This window comes from Diceros bicornis, chromosome 35, assembly GCF_020826845.1.
Source record: "Diceros bicornis minor isolate mBicDic1 chromosome 35, mDicBic1.mat.cur, whole genome shotgun sequence".
Lineage (NCBI taxonomy): Eukaryota > Metazoa > Chordata > Mammalia > Perissodactyla > Rhinocerotidae > Diceros > Diceros bicornis.
The window spans coordinates 18,232,667-18,251,579 of NC_080774.1; the positions used below are offsets into that span (position 1 = coordinate 18,232,667).

General features: G+C 51.7%; 1 protein-coding gene across 2 annotated transcripts in view; it reads right to left on the bottom strand.

The window, feature by feature from the left end:
• Positions 1-1,558: 1,558 nt before the first annotated feature.
• The window catches only part of ACACB (acetyl-CoA carboxylase beta), a 98,820-nt gene continuing 81,465 nt past the window's right edge, over positions 1,559-18,913 (bottom strand). For both annotated transcript variants that reach the window (XM_058531634.1, XM_058531635.1), the window contains 15 exons: positions 18,557-18,826; positions 17,480-17,577; positions 16,334-16,454; positions 14,752-14,862; positions 13,800-13,943; positions 12,774-12,894; positions 11,172-11,268; positions 9,914-10,010; positions 9,240-9,375; positions 7,980-8,157; positions 6,414-6,526; positions 5,072-5,226; positions 4,281-4,451; positions 4,034-4,170; positions 1,559-3,349 (listed from right to left, as the gene is read on the bottom strand). In XM_058531634.1, coding sequence (XP_058387617.1) covers positions 3,223-3,349; positions 4,034-4,170; positions 4,281-4,451; positions 5,072-5,226; positions 6,414-6,526; positions 7,980-8,157; positions 9,240-9,375; positions 9,914-10,010; positions 11,172-11,268; positions 12,774-12,894; positions 13,800-13,943; positions 14,752-14,862; positions 16,334-16,454; positions 17,480-17,577; positions 18,557-18,826 — 2,076 coding nt within the window. In that variant the 3' untranslated portion in view covers positions 1,559-3,222. The remainder of the gene's footprint in view (positions 3,350-4,033; positions 4,171-4,280; positions 4,452-5,071; positions 5,227-6,413; positions 6,527-7,979; positions 8,158-9,239; positions 9,376-9,913; positions 10,011-11,171; positions 11,269-12,773; positions 12,895-13,799; positions 13,944-14,751; positions 14,863-16,333; positions 16,455-17,479; positions 17,578-18,556; positions 18,827-18,913) is intronic.

Here is an 18,913-nt window from a genome sequence, read left to right on the forward strand (position 1 = left end):
CCCCTAAGGTCGCCTTATGGTTAACCTTGCAATTTCCACCTGTTGGGGACCCCGGACGTCAGCTCCTGGGGGCAGGAGGGGGCTGTCTTGCTCATGGCTGTGCCCCTCCCACAGTGCTTGGCACACAGTACCTGCTCAATAAGTAGCTGATGAAAGTACTTGGCTGGGGGCCACGTGCACCATGGGGCTGGAGACTCCCTCACTAGCCACACAGCTGGCCGCTTCATCTCAACACAGCTCTGTTGTTCTCCACGCGTTCTTGCCTGCAGAAAAACTCAGGAAGTGACTTCAAGAAGGAAAAAAGCTTGTTTTGAAATGCAAAATTAACCGAGAGGTGTACCAATGTCTGCAGTTGACTCTGAAATGTGTCAAAATAAGAAGACAGATTGAGAGGCTGAGAGAGGGATGGACAGATGGGACAGGCAGTAACAGCACAGGCGAGGAAAGTCAATGGTGGCATCCAGGGGCGGGTAGTTGGGTGTCCGCTGCAAACAATTCAACTTTGCGGTGTTTGGAAATTTTCCTAATGAAGCGTCAGGAAAAAATGACCCTGGATTAAAAAACGGCCCACTGACTTGGAGCTGAGCAAGAGAATCAAGTGGGGAGGCCCAAGAAGGGGGCAGAAGTTGGGACAACTCTGGCAGAGGGTGCCAACTTCGGCAGCTCCTCACACTCACGATGCGGACAAGCTGTACGTGCAAGGACCCGGGGTTCATCTGGGTGGTTTGGGGGGGCTCCAGAATCAGCCGATCCACGGAGGGAGAGCCTTTAGTGAAAGGAGAGGGGGGTGCGGGCTCTGGTCCCCCCCTCCCTGGACTGGCACAAGAAGCCAGAAGAGGTTCCTGATGAGGATCCGATGATGACAGGGCTGAGTTAGCCGGGACAGCAGGGAGTGGAGCCTGGGCCAGACGGTGTTCTTGCATTTCAGGATATAACAAAGCCTCTCAAAGGTTCGGGATCTAGGGGAAGGCACAGAGCACAGCAAGATTGGATCTGCATCAGCCCAGGTGCCTGGCCCCACCCCTTACCAGGTGTGACCTTGGACAGGTCTGCTCATCTCTGAGCCGGGATTTTCTTGTCTATAGAAATGAGGACAGAGTGTCTCGTGCACCTCAAAGGCTCAAGAGGATCGCACGGGGTGAGGCCAGGGCATTGCACATAGCCAGCGGCCGTCATCCTGAGGGTGATGCTCATCAAGGCCTCTGTCCACACTCAGCGAGTCTGATCTTTTCTCCCATCCCTGCAGGCAGCTGTGCTAAGTCCCCCGAGGGGGAAAGTCGGCCTCGTAAGGGAAGGTACGTTCAGCTGATTGCCAACAGGCTGACCTGAGCGTCATCAGCCGGCAGACAGCATCTTGTGCCCATGTTTGCAATCAAGCTGCAGAGACTAAGGAGTCCCTGTGGCCTCCGGGATATGACCTCAAATCAGAGCTCTGTCCTCCTGAGATGGGGGCTTGCTCAAGAGCTTAGCTGTTGCAAGAGGAGAGCGAGCTCCAGGGGAATCATCACGGAGGCGGCCTGCCTTTTCTGGTCCAGATATTAAGTCAAGGCCAAAGTGCTTCCTTTAAAAAATAGTTTATTCCACACATCTCCAGGGAGGTTCCTCCACCCACCATTCCTGGATAGCAGCTACTCATCGACTGGTCTTTTCCTCCAAACCCAACGGGGCCTCCCACACACGGAAAACATTCGGTTCCCAAAGCAGCATGGATTCCCCCCACAGCCCGTCACTGGCTCACGGCCAGACTATTTTTTTTAACTCAACATCCTCGAGCATCCCGGTTTGTGGGGCTTCCCTGGGCAACCTCGCTGGCCTCCAAATTGGCCAGGTTGTAACGTTTGGCGTTGCAGACAAACTGCCCAGCACAGCGGGGGGGTGGTGGTGGCCGTCACACTCCCCCCACCACGCCCCGTCACCCGGGGACTGATGGATGGGGCCAGGAGGATTGCAGGCCCCGATGCTGCGCAGCCTTCAGAGCTGAGTGCCGGTGGGCCTCCCTGAGCAAATTGGCGTGGTCCTCGTGGTCCAGTCTTTGGGAACCAACAGCTCTGCTCCTCTGGGCTGGATCCTGCCACAGTCATCGAGGCAACAGGTAAGGGAGTGACGGAGACTCGAAAGAGCCCTCCAAGGGAGGTGGTGGCAATTACAGTGGTGACACTCGTGAAAGAGCTTGGCCATGAGTTTGGTGAACTCTGTACTCCCAGCCCAGGCAGGAGGGTGACGCTGGTGGTGGTGGCTGGTCCTTGTGCTCAGAGGGAAGGGGCAGGCAGGGGGCTGTGAGCCAAGAAGAAGTCTCCAAATGCCCTGGAACTTAGGGCCAGGCAATTCTGCTCATTTTGCTTTCCCGTTCTCAAAAAGACAATCTCTGTTAATGAGCACTAAGCCTGGCCTGCCAATGGGACATTCCTGTGATTCTCTAGAGATTCATTTGCAGAACAAAATGCCATTTTATTTCTTAATAAAAAATCATTCATACTCTTTCCTGGCTGACTCAGGAGCGTCTGAATAAGCATCATTACAAAAATAGGGTTTTTTCCTCCTCTTTTCTCTGTATTTCTTTCCTTGGCCTGTTTCTTCTGCTGAAATATACAGGATGCTTACATCAAGACCTAGTCTCAGAGTAAAAAAAAGCAAAAGGGGCCAGCCAGTGGCATAGTGGTTAAGTTCATGCGCTCTGCTTTGGTGGCCTGGGGTTTGCGGGTTTGGATCCCAGGCGTGGACCTACGCACTGCTTATCAAGCTGTGCTGTGGCAGGCGTCTCACATATAAAGTAGAGGAAGATGGGCACAGATGTTACCACAGGGCCAATCTTCCTCAGCAAAAAGAGGAGGATTGGCCACGAATGTTAGCTCAGGGCTAATCTTCCTCACCAGAAAAAAAAGACTTCATGATCTGATATAAAATGAACTTAAAAGGACACCTGGATCCTGCACACCAGGCACCGGAAAGAAAAAGGAAACTGGTGTATTTGGGTTCAATTTGATTCAGTGATGCAGCAAAAATGTTGTCTGAAGAGACAGAACAAACTTCCCAACAACGGCGAGGAGGTTCTTTCTGCTTGAAGGGGCACTCCTGAGATTTTATTGAGACAGGAGTGAGTGGGGGGCCAGCAGCCCTGCAGAAATGCCCAGGAATTTTTTTTAAAGGCAAACCCCAAGGTCCTGGTGGGGGCCAGCAGTCAGCTTCTTGCCCGTGGTCCTGCGAGTGGCCGGGGGGCCGGGGTCAGGTGGAGGCCGGGCCGTCCATGGTGGACAGGAGGTGAGCGACTTGGGCCCGCTCAGCCGGGCTGATGTGCTGGCTCATGTACACTATGCAGTCCACGGCCACCTCGGGGTTTTCCTGAACCAGGCTGTAGGGCAGGGGAGAGAAGGGCCGGGGTCATTCCTGCCACTGGTTCAATGGGCCCTAGGGTGGCCCCAAGAAACCCTGTGCAGGGCCATGTCACGTTCCTGGCTGGGCAATAACCCAGAGCTTCTGAATCTCTTTCCGCTGTGGTCACCATGGGGGTGACAGTCCCATGGGGCAGGAGGGAATATGGCCTAGGGATCAGAACGCCTCGAAGAACGACAGCGTACCCTACTGGTCACTAGCTATGTGACCTGAGACACGGTACTTACCCTGAACCTCAGCTCCACCCCCCAGATAGGGTCCCACATGCTCACTATCTACCTCACAGGGGACCCCCCAGGAAGGGGGGAGCAAACCCTCTGGAAAGGCTGCTGCTGACGGGAGCCAGCAGCCTGAGGCCGAGTAGTTGGGAATGTGGGTTCTCTAACCAGACACACTCTAGCTGTGACCTTGAACAAGTCACCCAACATATTCCAAAGGATCATGAATTGAAATCATCACACCCCCCTCCTAGCATCCTCAGGGCTCTGTGCTGGAGACCGGGTGTGGGGGGATTGCGGGCTCTTTGCCAGGGGCCTGGGCTGGGGACCAGGCAGCACGGTAGATGGCAGTGGCTGCTCTGGGGTCAGGCGGCTGGAGGCCGCTAAGTCCAGGGGATGAGCAGGTGGGCGGGGCAGCCACTCACCCTCGGATGGTCTTGAGGACAGAGTCCCGCTTGAGGTACTTGATGTTCTCGCGGATGGTGGAGCGCAGGCCATCGCCCACCTGCCAGTGTTCCTCCAGCCACTGCACCACCATCTGGTTGTTGTCCCACAGGTAGGCCTGGGAGGGGCGGGGCTGCCTCAGAGCGGGACCTCGCCGCTGGGCGTGCTGGCCCCCGGCCCCCCATGGCCCCCACGCACCCACCTGCCCCATCTGCGCCCCAGGCCCACCTTGACGGCCCCCTCCGTCTCCACAAACCAGCGGCGCAGCATGGACTGGATGTGCACGTGGCTCAGCTCGCTGCTGGCGCGCAGGATCTCCTGCTTGACCTGGTCCTCCAGCAGGAGGCGGCGCAGACGCCAGTACAGGAAGGTGCGCGCACTCTTCCACTCCAGGACGTCCTGCAGACAAGCCCCAGGGCTGAGCCCCCGGCAAGGACGGGAGGAGACGCAGGACGCTGCCCGGAGCTGGGCTCTGCGCTGGGCGCAGGCTCTGTGGTCATTTTACAAGGCCAGGAAGCTAAGGCTCAGGGAGGTGGAGGCACCTGCTGGGCAGGTGGCAGAGCCAGGACTTCTCCAGGACTCTAGACTGGCTTACCACAGGCATGGAGCGCCCAGGCCAGCTGGGGGGAGCACCAGACACAGGGACACCAGGTGCCTGGAGGATGTCCTCTTGGGGATGGGACCACAGGGTGGGGGTTGTGACGGTCAGTGGTGGGTGAATGCAGGGCAGGAACAACGGTTCCCAAATCTGGCCCAGCAGTTATAAACACAGAGGTTAGACAGTGGTTCCCAAACCTTGCTGCCTATTGGAATCCCTCGGGGATTTAAAAAAAAAATACCAATGCCTGGCTTCCACCCCCAGATACTCTGATTGAATTGGTCTGGAGAGCCACGTGGGCACTGCGATCTTTTAAAGCTCCCCAGGAGATTCTAACATGCAGCATTCAACCCACACGCTGGAACCCAGGTGACCTTAGCATGGGTCATTCACACTCTGCCCTGCAGCCACAGGCTCTTACAGAGATGACACCCTTCTCCAGCATCCTGCCGGGCGTGTCGTGGAGGTCGGCAAACTGCGCTGCCACCTGGTGGTAGATGGGCAGCAGCAGGTCCTCCCGGGCCTTCAGCCTGCCCTCCAGGTCCTTGCGGTCCTCGTCGGAGAGCTCGGACACTCCTGCGGGCAAGGGCACAGACCAGGGTTTGCAGGACGGGCCTGAGCCTTACTTCTGATAGGCCCCCTAAATCACACCGCTCATGCAGCCCCAGAAACGCACTCACAGTTGCGAGCCAGCCTTCAACACGCGATGTTAAATTTGCCCCATTTTATCAGACTCACTGTGCTTGTAGCGTACTGTCAGTTACTGCTTTTAACACATATTGTAAACTATAATAAGGGAACATTATAAACAACTCTACACCAATTCGACCACTTAGAGGAAATAGACAAATTCCTTGAAATACACGAACTACCAAAGCTCACCAAGAAGAAACAGATAAACTGAACAGTCCTATATGTAATAAAGAAGCTGAATTTGTAGTTAGAAACCGCCTATCAAAGATTTAAAGAAATCATGCCAGTGCAGAAAAACAGAAAATAGAAGGCGGGAACACTTCCAAGCTCATTCTGTGAAATCTGCATTACACTGATACCAAACCAGAGAAATTGTACACACATCATCATCTTCATCATCATATCTTAAATCTTGTGAATAGCACAGTTATAAAGACATTTCCACCTAGCATGGGCCTTTAAAGAGAATTACCATCTAGGGTTACAAGGGAAACAAAGCTCTCACGCAAACAAAATTGGTAAAAGACTTGATGTCTAAGTAGAAATTCTAAACGGACATTTTGCTATGAAAATTCTGATGTTCCTCATTGGCCCAAAATGTTTCAACTGTTATATTTTGTGTGTGCTGAGAAATAAATTCACTAAGGTAGTGTGTGTGTGTGTGCATATATATATACATATGTATATATATTTTGTGTTTGTGTGTGAGGAAGATTGTCCCTGAGCTAACAAGCATGCCAGCCTTCCTCTATTTTGTATGTGGGACGCCGCCACAGCATGGCTTGATGAACGGTGTGTAGGTCTGTGCCTGGGATCCAAACCCATGAACGCTGGGCTGCTGAAGCAAAACTCACCAACTTAACCACTACACCACCAGGCAGGCCCCTGTATATAATGTTTTAATGTTAAAGGGGTTGATTTGCTGTATGTGAACATTTAAAATATCTCACAATTTTTGTAGCTGTGTTTTGGTATGTCTTCACTTTATTTCTGACATAGAAACCTCCAATGACGGAGCGGCCTGGGCCTCTTTTGGCCTCCGAGAGGTGACGCATCTCGGACCCTCTCACCTAGCTGTTCCACGAGCTTCCTGTAAGCTGGGTCGATCCTTCTCATGGCCTTTATCAGATCTTTCTTTCGGAACTTAATCTCCACTGTTCCCTCCGGCTCCAGAACACCCCCCCTGAAAAAAGAAGAGGCGGGGATGGGTCCTGAGCAAGCAACAGCCAGGAGAATCGGGGGGGTGGAGGCAAGAGAGTCAGGAATCTGGAGGTCAGTTCTCAGCTCCTTCGCTGACTCACTGTGTGACTTTGGGAAAGTCCACTTCCTCTCTCTGGTCATCTGTTTCTATATCCATAAAACCAGAGACTGAGCCAACTTTTTAAAATAAAGTTTTCTGAACTCTGGGGGGCCCTTTCAACTCCAAGAGAGTCTGACTTTCTCCAGAACAGCATAACCCTGCTGCTCTTCAGCCACAGATCTTTCTGACTTTCCTAACTTCTGCTCTCCTAGAGCCAGGGTACTATTTCTGATTTCCTTAAAGCTCACAAAGACTCAGTGAGGAGCCCAATGTGGTCCCATGTGAGCTGCCCTCCCATATCCAACCCTCTCACTCACTCCTCAGTCTCCCCCGGCCCCCTTTCTTTTGACAGCTCGGAAGCCCTGATGAATACTATATGTAGCTCTGAGCTTCCTGGTGGCCAGAGTGAAAAGTTAACAATGACCCCATTTGAGCCTACTCGTGTCCTGAGTCTTCCTGGAGGAGTGACCTCAGCATCCCCCCAGGAGGGTCTAGGTGCAATGAAGGCAGGACAGGTTGGGCTCATTTGCACCCTCTCACAATGCCTGGCATAATGCCTGGTACACAGAAGGTACTCAATAAACATCCATTGAATTAACGAGTGAGTAAGGGAGTGCACACAGGAAGGGGGCCAATATTTTGGGCAGAACTACTCTTGAGGCCTTTACATCCTGCACAGCACATAGCATCGAGTCTTCACTTAGAAGGCATTCAAACACTATGTTGCAAGTATTATTGTCATCATCCTTTCTGTAAGAGTTCCTGGGATAAATTCTCCTAAAAAAAGTGCCAAGAAGGTTTCTCTCCCCTGAAGAACTGGTATCTTTTCATGCAAGTATTCATTCAGGCATTTGTTGGCCAGTATTTCCCAACAACCCACTAGGAGTCAGGCCCTATGCTAGGCCCTGGGTTATGAAATTGAATGAAACACAGCCCCTACAGGAACTCAGCTTTGGGAGAGACTCAGAGTCTAGTGAGAACTACATGATTGCTCATATTTCCATTTTCATCCTGGCTGCCAGGAAGCTCAGGTGCTTTGGTCTTTCCTTATTTTTTGATTGCAAACCTTCTTGGGAAGCAGTTGAGTATAAGTTATGAAAAAACAGGCAACAACTCCTCCGCCACCTCCGGGCTCCAGCCACTAACTCTACTGAGAAAATCCAATCACACACGGTGTGCTAGTTTGAGATCAGTGTGCTAAAACTGGAGACCCTCCGTCTTTCAGAAACTCAGAACACCCCTGTTCTCCCCAGCCAGTGGCTCAAAGGTCATAGGTCCTCAGGACTGGACGTGAGAACAAGAAAAAGCTAAGCCGGGATGAGGCTGGCACACCCACCTGCTCTCTTTGTCCGCGTACATTTCTATGCACAGAGGGTTGATGGTGGAGTCCAGGACCACCCAGGAGCCTCCCCGCAGCTCCGCGTAGGGCGGGATGTAGATCAGGACGGGCTGTTTGTACTGCCTGAGGCCATCCACGATGTAGGCTCCGAACTTCAGCACCTGGTCGTACATGTCTGAAAAACAAAGCAGCCGCCGGGTGAGGCATCTCAGGCCCCCACGCTCATCTACACGCAAAGCCTACAGCCTTCGTTGTCCTGGGGGTCCTGGGAGAGTGTGTTCAGCTGGGAGGCCTCACGGCGCCAGAAAAAGAGCACTGGGCTGGGAGGCAGGAGCCTGCCCGTGCACAGATCTCGCGCTAAGTGGCCGTGTGACCTTGGACAAGTCACTCTGTCTGGGTCTCAGTGTCCCCATCTGTAAAAGGAGGCGTAGAAAGAGATGGGCTCTAAGAGTCCTTCTGCTCTGACTCTGAGATGCCTGACTGCCCCTGCCCAGTCTCGCTGTTGTTAGCACATGGAACCCTCCCCAACAATAACACAGGCCCTTGCCTCCTGCCCACAGGCAGCGTGGCCCTTATTTCCCACCGAGAGGCATTCCTCCAGGTGCCAGGCACCCCAGGTGCTAACAATAAAGCAATAATAAAATCCACCATAACCACACTGAAGCAAACAGCAGGTGTCCGTGATCAGCTCATCAAACCCTCACCTCGACGACACTCTGTGGTTGGTCCTATTCTTACCCCTTCACAGAGGAGGGAAAGTGAGGCTCAGAGAGGTCACCCAGCTATTAAGGATTCACACCAGGCCTGCCCATCCTCCCAGTCTGGCTCTTTCCTCAACACCCCACTGAGAGCTACTGAATCTCAAAGTGTGCTCGGTGGCTTAAAAAGCGCTCACACAACTGTTGGGTCACTGAGGTTCACAGCGGCCCTCTGAGGAAGGCAGGGCAGAAGGACCTTCTCATCTTACCGAGCCAGGAGGTGACTGCCCAGGTCACTGGGCAGCTTCCTGGGGCTGCCCCTCCCTGCCCTGCCACTCACAGCGTGACCTCTGGCAAGTCACACCCAGAACCCTCAGTTCCTCATCCGTAAAATGTGCTGATGTTACCTGAACTGCTCCCGTCCTCAGGGTGTGGGGGGACTTGCCTAAGATAACGATGGGACCATACATAGAAAGACTGCATCGCCACCCCGAGGGGACTGCCCTTTCCTGGGTACGGACCCCACAGCTTCGGGGCACCCACGGGAAGGCGGCTTTACCTTTCATGCCACCCGAGAATCCCCTCCAGTTGGCAAAGATCATCAGGGGCAACTTCTCCTGGTTGAAATCCTTGATGGCCTGGGCCGTCTTGTAGGCCGAGTCTGGGAACCACACCTGGCCCGCCTGCTGGATTATCTGGAACACAGAGGGGCCTGGCTGGATCAGACTCCTCTGTGCAAGAGCAGCCCCAGGACACGGGGACTGGTGGGCAATCTGACTGGCGCTGGCACCAACACCAGAGCCAGGGCTCAGGGAGCGCCGAAAGCTCTGCTAAGGACCCTCACACTGCAGCTCAGGGAGGGCCATAAGCTCTGCTAAGTACCCTCGCACTGCAGCCCAGGGAGGTTCCTGTTGCCCCATTCACAGGGTCAGAGACGCCCCAAGCTAGTCTAGGCCGCACTGCATCAGTGGCAAAGCCAGTCCTGGTACCCGCCCTCCGACTTCTGAGCTCCTCCTGGTATGTGCCTTGGTTCACCCTAGACACAGCAACAGGGGCGGGGCGAAAGGCAGGAGGCATTCCTAGAGCCCTGTCATCCTCTGAGGAAGAAGGAAGAGAGCGGGGAACATTATGCACCCCACAGAGAGAGTGCTGCCGGCAGGCATGTGACCACGCAGGACCCACTCCCATGGGCTGGGCCAGCTAAAGAGCATCCCCGGAGCCCGGGCCCCTCACCTTGGCCTCGGAATCCAGGTTGGCAGGGTCTGCAGGCACCACCACCTCCACCATCCGCGTCTCCACAGCGATCACTCCGACAGGGATGCCCCCCAGCCTGCAAGGTGGAGCACAGGTGAGCCGGGCGCTGGGCGGCACCCCCGCGGGCTCGGGGCAGAGGGGTCCAGCCAGCGCTGCTGGCATTCCACGGGCGTCTGGGGGGACACGATGGCCGGGGCGAGGGCATACAGAGGAGAAGGCTGTTTGCGCTCCGGCAGCTTGTTCTACTGGCAGGCAAAGCCGCAGCTGCCAAGCAGTATGAGGCCCCGACAAGCTGGCAAGGGCCTGCTGGACGGAGCCCTTCTTGGGGCAACAGCTGTCGTGGTGGGGGGAGGGTCAGGCCGGTGCAGGGACTGAAGCAGCGCCGTCCACTAGAACTTTCTGGGATGCTGGCCATGTTCTCTATCTGCGCTGTCCGGTACAGCAGCTGTGAGCTGCACGTGGCTACTGAGCACACGAGATGCAGCGAGTGCCACCGAGGAACTGAATACGTCACCCTTTCATCTTAACTCATTTACATTTGAATTTTCACATGTGGCCAGCAGCTACAGATGAGGAGGTGCAGGCCCAGAGAGGGCAAGTGACAGAGCAGGGCATTGACCTCAGGTCCAGCTCCAGAGTCTGGACTGGCAGCAACCACATCACGCCAGGAACCCGAGTGGTAGATTACGAGGATGCTGCTTTGGGCTCCTTCCAGGGAGCAACTTTTGGGAAGCTGGAGCCGTCTAAAAAGATGAGGGCTACCCGGCTGAGGGGCGAGCAGCTCAGTGGCAAGCACTTGAGCAGTTACGCCTTCCACCAGCTGTGGTACAGAACAGGGCTGCCTGCCCGCGGCCCTCCTGAAATGGGCTTCACAGTTTTGAGTGTCTGTGCAGTTTTCTGGGGAGAGCACCCAGGGCCACCTTGTGATTCTCAAAGGGGTCTGCGGTCCCCGTGGCTGGGGAGCCCTGACCCAGGGGAGGACTCTAAGGGACCCGGGCCCCAGCAAGAAGTTGGCAGAGATGACTCCTAAGGCCACAGACAAATCCAGACTTTATAAAGAAGTTCATCATCCAGAAAACCATCCTCCAAACTGGTTTATCTTTCAGAAAATCCTGGGGCCAAGAAGAAAGTGACCCGGGGGGCCATCTGGGAGGAATCAATCACCTGGCCTCGCACCTGGGAGCCCCAATGCCTGGGGAGGCCAGGTGTGTGCAGCCTGCCCCATCTGGTGGGTTACCTTGCTCGTCCCGTCACCACGGTCTGGGCCCAGGGCGCCATGATTTCCTTGAAAGTGCCCTGGTCGAAGAATCCACTCTGCCAGGATCCCTTCAGAGCTGTGGGCAGAAGGACAGAAGCCCAGGCCAAGGGGCTGGGTTGATGAGGGCCCCCAGGGTCCACTTGGAGGGGCAGACTGCCCTGCATTCTCTCTAAGGACAGCCTGATCTTGACAGCCCAAAGACCTTTTTCCCTGGAAAACCACACAGATCCCAACTGCCTTCCAAAAAAAAGACAACAAAAAAACAGGGCTTCAGAAAAGACACCAAGTCAGGAATTCAGTGCATATGGAACATCCAACTACATCAACTCCCGCCAACGTCAAACACACAGAGGTCCTAGTCATGGTCTCTGCCTTTTCTTCCCACAACGCAAAGAGAGCTGATGAACACCTTTGGAAGGAGAGATTTCAGGAAGGTACCACCTGCCCCAAAAAACTCATCCCCAGCCTGCTGGCTGCAGCTTAATAACCATGTAACTGGGAAGAAAGTCTTCAATTTCCCAGAGAGAGAGAGAGAATACGAGGATGGCAACTACCACCATCCCTGGAGAGGCAATGGTGACTCGAATCACACCGTGGTGTAAATGACTGGTTTGGACCAGAGAAGCCAGGCAGCACAAGGGGTCTCAAGCTGCAGGTATGGGAGGCTGGGGTCCTGGGAATGAAGCAGCCCAACTTCAGTGTCTGCCAGAGGACTGGCCTGACTAGACGGAGAAAACCGTGAGTAATTAATCAGACATCTTTTAATCAAGATAAAGCAAGCCCCCTCAGTGCTCACAGGCGAGAAAGCCCAAGAGAAATGGAGAAGAGAGAAGCAAGCCACGGGGCTTCTTTTGCAGGCAGAGCCTGGCACGCTCCTGATGGGCGCCTCTCCTGCACCACGCAGCTGGACGAGCAGGCCGATTTCTAAGGTTGGCAGCATGTGAAATTCTAGACTCGGGATTATGGTGACGGGAGGGAGCTCAGTTTTCCGGCTGTGGTCTGGTTGCTCAGAATGTAATCATATACCTCCAGGAGATCAATCTGCCCCTTTCAGAGAGACAGAGACAATGTGTGTGTGCAAGCTTGTGTGTGTGATCGCACGTGTGTGTGCACCTCTACACATGTGTCTGCACATGTGTATGCGTGTGTCTGTGTGTAGAGGAGGCTAAGTTGCCTGTCCTGGGTAAACTCATGGAGATTACTTTATTAAGGCTTAGCCAAATAGAGAAAGAGCAAGAGGGCTGGGGAGAGGCAGTGTTTTCTTTGACGCTCTCACGTTTCAGCACTGGACTTACCACCTGCGTAACCCTGGGGCAGCTTGGGGAGAGAGGCCTCAACCTCTGTTGCCCTTCACCTCCATCCATCAGCTCCAGAAACCGGAGGCTGTTCCCACCCCTTCTTGGTCAAGAGCTCAGGAAATTCATAGAGTAAAATCTCAATTCCTGCATCCCCCTGCCTCTGATCTCAGGTGCACCCCTCGGGGATATCTGATCGAACATCATGCTTCTACCCATGTGCTCCTTTTCCCAGGCCCAGAAAGAAACCCAAGACCCACGTCTCACGCAAAGCACTTGGACTCACTGGGGTGAGGCCTTCCTGCAAGCATCCACCGGGGGTTGTAGGGTGCTCTGGATGGGAGGAATTCGATCTCTCTGTCAATGGGGTCAGTGGGTGTGATGATAGGGACGGGGCTGCGGTTATCCTAGAAGAGAAAGCCAGGTCTCCAGCGCTTGTCAATAACGCCTGCAGTCCGCTCTTTGCACTTCTCTCCTCTATGATTACACCTGGTTATGCAGCAGAAGCCCAACCCGAACTAGCTCATCAGCACAATCACAAGTAGCCTGCAGTGAGGGCCTACCAAGTGCTCGGCTCTAAACACCATTTCACGTAACCATCATGATAACACCCTGGGGTAGGTGCTATTGTTGTTCCCATTTCACAGGTGAAGATACTGAGGCTCAGAAAGATTCAGAGACTGTCCCAAGGTCTGATTGCTACTGGGGAGGAAGCCAGGAATTGAATCCAGCCTGATTGCAAAACTTGAGAATTTTGTATTGTCCAATGTTACCTCTTTTGATGAGAGGCAATGCCACCTCTTTCTTTTTTCTTTTTTTTTGTGAGGAAGATTAGCCCTGAGCTAACATTTGCTGCCAATCCTTTTTTTTTTTTTTTTTTTTTGCTGAGGAAGATGGGCCCTGGGCTAACATCTGTGCCCATCTTCCTCTACTTTATAGGGGACGCCACCACAGCATGGCTTGACAAGCGGTGCGTCGGTGCATGCCCAGGATCCGAACCTGTGAACCCCGGGCCGCCGCAGTGGAGAGTGCACACTTAACCGCTATGCCACCAGACCAGCCCCACCACCTCTTTCTAAAGGATCAACAGATAACATCCATACAATGGCATTCAAAAAAAAAAAAAAAAGGCAACGAATAGCTAGTACAGGGCTGGGTGTCAGAGAGGCAAGGAGGGAGGAGTAAAGAAAAACTACCCCCAGCCACATCTGCAGTGCTGCCTGCTCCCCACGCTCCCACACCACCCAGCAGATGAACTTGACACAGAGTCTTCTAGGCTCCTAGCTGCGGGGGGTGGTGGGGCATACTGCACCTTTGGCATATAGGACAGCCATTCCAGGATGGTATAAACGCCCTCGAAGTCGTCTGGCACGGTGCTGTGGGAGACGCCATTGTAATGCATGATCTGCACGCCGCCCAGCTGGTTGTTGGACGTGTAAACCTCTCTGCCCAGGACCTGCTTTGACGCAGCAGGGTTAGCAAGGTCCTGCCCAGCCAGGGGCCCTTCCACCTGCTTGGAAATCATCTCCCTCGGTGGTCCTCAACTCTGGCTGCATGGTAGAATCACCTGGGAGCTTTCAAAAATCCTGATGCCCAGGCTGCACCCAGACCAATTACATCAGAATCTTTGGGGCTGGGACTCGGGCATCAGTATTTCACTACACGGCCCAATTTGAGAACCAGTGATCCAGCTGATCACTTTGGTTATCTCAAAAGCAAAACCCAACCTAGTGTTTCTGATTCAGCAGGTCGCTGGTGGGGCCTGAGAATCTGCATTTATAACAAGTCCCCAGGAGATGCCGATGCTGCTGGCCCAAGGGCCAGACTCTGAGACCCTCAGTGAGATTTTAGCAGACACTATATTATGAGGTTTTGTAGCAATGTGGAAAATGTTTTAACACAGTGAAAAAGCAAAGTGTACATTCACTAGGCGTCTAACCACGTAAAGGCATAGGATGAGAGTGAAACACAAATTATAGGGGCAAAATTACTTTTTTTCTCATTTTTCAATTATCTGCAATGTGTAATGCCATTTTAATAATTTTTAAAAATTTAATGTCGGTAATACAGAGAGTTAGTTCCACCAGAAGAGCCTAATACTGTTTTTTTGGGGGCTCATAAGAGGCCCAGATGACTGCAAATTGGAAAAAATAGCTCTTACATCAGGAGGAATGAAACTGGTTTCATGTTGAGAAAATCCCCGACGTGGGGACAATGGGAATGTTGAATCGATGCCCCACCCCACACGGGCCCCTCGAGGTCACCTTGTTGAGAGCACCTGCCCCTGTCAGGATGATGTGGGAGTTCTCCACCTGGATCACTCGCTGGCCCAGCCTCACCAAGTAGGCCCCGATCCCAAGGGCTCGGCAGGTCACCTGTGGAGACAGGATCCCTTCTGGATTCCCAAGGGTGGCATGCCCTGTCTGCCCCCGCGGGGACAGCCCACGAACTCGCTGGGCACAAATGGAAGCTACAGGTTGGCCACTGGCAACCTGATTCGGGGCCAAACAGCAGAGCAAAGCCTGTTCTACAGGCTCGCGTGACCTTGGCTTCCTATTCAAAAAGAATGCGGTTAACGAAGAAGAGTGCCATCAAGACAGACAGCAGACACGGAATGTGCTGGTTCTTGCCTCAAGAGGCATGTGTGTAACTCTTCTGAGATTGGTCATTCGAGAGCCACAAGGATGGCCAGGAGTGCGTGTGAAACTGGTGTACTGAGTTAAGAGTATTGTGCCGATGTCAATGTCCTGGCTTTGATAATGTATCATGGTCACATAAGGCTGTCATGCGGGAAGCTGGGTGAAGGGTACATGGGACCTCTCTATACCAGCTTGTAACTTCTGGTGAGTCTTAAACTATTTCAAAATAAAAAGACAGATAGATATAAAAGATATACATATATCATTTATATATTCCAAAATACATATATATCTTTTTATTTTGAAATATATATAAAATGTATGTATAAACGACATCTAGAAAACAAGCCTAAGGGAGACACTCGTGGCCAGTGTTCTCCACCTTGGAAACTGAAGATCCAACACTGACTGTAAAAACAAGGTCTTGACTGACAGTTTACATTAAAAAGTACTATTCCCCCTCCTCCTCCTATTAGAAATAGAAAATATTTTTGGAAAGCCCAAGTGGGGAGGGGGCAAGATAATCAATACCAGTAAAAATCCAACAAAAGTTCTTCTAAATAGCCAATACTTGTTAAATAAGAGGAGATTGGACCCTGATTCAAACAAACCAACTATAAAAAGATATTTTTGAGATTACTATTAAAACTGAAGCCAAGGGCCCGGCCCAGTGGCATAGTGGTTAAGTTCATGTGCTCCGCTTCAGTGGCCTAGGGTTCACGGGTTCGGATCCTGGGTGCAGACCTACGCACTGCTCATCAAGCCATGCTGTGGCAGCGTCCCATGTACAAAATAGAGGGAGATGGGCACAGGTGTGAGCTCAGGGCCAATCTTCCTCACAACAACAAAAAAAAACAAAACTGAACCCGAACTGGGTTCTGATACTATTAAAGAATCGTCATTGATGTTGTTGTGTGTAATAATAGTATTATGGTTATGTACAAGGCGGGAGAGAGTCTTTATCTATTAAAGATCCACACTGTGGTATTTACAAATAGAAAGATATGATGGGGGTTTGCTTTAAAATATTCCAGAACAAGGGGCAGAGAGATTAAGGACGCAAGAACGGCTATATGCTGATATTGTTGGAGCTGCGTGATGAGCACATGGGGCTCTTTATCAATTCTCTTTACTTTTGTGACTGTTTTAAAGTTTCTATAATAAAAATAAAAATGTCTTAAAGAAAATCAAGTAGGAGGAGACTCACCAAGCTGATGGTGACGATCTCTTCATAAGCCAGGGAGGACTCCCCAGCAATCATGCCTGAGCCTCTCAGATTCTCCACGCCCAGGCCATCGTCCTTCCCAATGATATCTGTGATGACATACCTTCAAAACCAATCACAAGTTAAAGACTGAGATCTAGTCCAGAAAAATCCAAGGCTGATGCATTTTCCCAGGACCTGAGGCAGGAGGGACAAGCAACGTGACGGACTAGAAGGCGATAAAGCCATTCCAGAGGTGGAATGAAAGCCGAGATCTAGAACCCTCACAATTGGCCCTAACGCTTCTAGAAGGGCAAAGTCAGCATCAATAATTACCACCCCTCCAACCCAAGACATCTGTCCGTTCGGAGGCTGTCTTAATAAAATGTCATCCCCACCCCACATTCCTCCAAAAGCAATCTAGAATAGCATTTGGTCTGCAAAGAGATAGGGGTATACATGGGAAGCCGCTAGTTCTCAATCCGTCAGTCAAGATTTCATGGCCATATAAGTGAGAGACTCTGTACAGCCTAACCCCTGTTGGAGGTTCACAACGTACTTTAGCACATTAAATGTTCTGAGAAGGCCTGCAGTAAAGATGCTAGTTAGATCTCATGTGACCTTGTGTTTCCCAAACTTACTTGACTACGGAAATTTTTCCTCCCTCCCACTAACATTTCAGAAAACCCAGTCTGGGAAATTACGATTTAGTCAACCTCGCTAAAAAAAAATACAACTTTCCCTGGAGAAGACAGCTGGCATCCTTTGATGTTCTCACAGAGCCGACTCCAGCCCTGCCCACGCCTTCGCAGCTCTCCAAATCATCACTGCGTCAGGCTGGCTAATTTGGTCATAAAATGTGAGCCTGCAGCTCCAAGGACATCAAGGGAATCCAATCTAATTCTCCCTGTGTGATATGCAATTTTTGTGAAAGGCGTGACTCATTTTGGAAAGACAAGGATGGGTTCACCCTGGAGAATGCCCCAGGTATTTAAGCATCAGTGCCCGGAAGCTCAGGGGTCCCACTGTACAAACAACAGCACCCTGTTGAAAATATCGCCACAAGCCAGGAGGCAAAGAGACGATGCCCCACTAGAAGATGAAATTAGCCACAGGCAAAATGAGGGAGCTGCCTGATAAGTTACTTACCTGGATTCTCCATCTTCCTCGATGTGTTTACAATGGACGGAGTTCAGGGAGCTGATTCTGGTGTAGTCTTGAGGGGTCAGGTACAGGTATTTGAATCCCTTAAAAAAATATACTCGAGTGAGGTCTGAACCCAGTTTCCTGCACTGGAGAGCCACTGTTTTTCAAAAAATGTCAACACTGTCGGGGCGGATGTTAATAACATGTTAACAACGTGTTATTCACATGTTAACATGTCTGATGTTAATACCATATTAACAACAGCTATAAACTGAAGGTCTGCTCTGTGCTAAGGGTTTTCCACTCATCCTTACAACACAACCTCACGTTTTTTCTGGTCTCTCTGAGGCAGTGTTTCTCAGTCGTCTTTTCATTATCCCTCCCTTAAGGAGCCTTTCAGATATTTTTTTTTCTTTATTGCCAGCCTCCTCTCATAAAATTTTATTATAGATATATTGTTTATGTAATATGTGTATGTACGTATAAATATGTGTGTGTATATGTGTGTGTGTATGCTTTTTACATGAAAAGAATAATTTTTGGCCCCCTTTAGGGGGAAACATCACCCCCTTGAGAATGCATGCTCTAGTTGCAAAGAATGACTCTGTCCCCTGCATTTTCACAATCACAAACCGCGTGCTTTTCTCTCATTTATTTTGCCTTTTATTGTAGCTGGCATCTATATGTCTCTGGATGATTTTTAAGAACTCTCTGCGGACAAGGCCTATGTATTATTCACCTTTGCACTCTCAGTGTACACTGCATTCAGGTGATGCTCAGTATATATTAGCTCACTAATATATACACTATATATACCACATATATGAGCTCATTAGCTCATTTTTTCATTATCGTTCCCCTAAGGAGCCCTTTTAGACATATTTTCCTAATTGCCATCCCCTCCCATGAAATTTTAATACACCACACTGTATGCCTGTTTATATACTGTATGGATACCTGTACTTTATATATGAAGAGTATGTAATAAGATTGTTTTACCCCCTTGTGGGTGCTACGACCCCCACTGAAAATGCAGTGCCAGCTGAGTGGAATTACTGCCACACCCGCTTCGTGACGTACTTTGTGGGGGTCTTCGGGGTCCACCCAAGCCACCTGGAACATGTGTTTGATCTCCTCTGCAAGGCCAATGCGGGCCCCGCTGTTGGCTGCGAGGTAGATTTTGGGGATGCCCTCTGCCCGGGCCAGCTCGGACGCCCGCAGGTACAGCAGGTCTTCTCCCAGGCCAAAGGATCCGATGCGGAAGGTAATGTCATTGCTGATGACAATCACATCCCGCCCTTCGGGATACTCTTGGGTCTTAAACCTCATTTTGAAGGCCACCATGCCCACCTGGCGAGTAGATGAAAGCGCAAGGAAAACAGGTTTGCTTCCTCAGGGGGAGATTTTTGAAAGGGTGAGTCCAGCCAGGGACTGGGC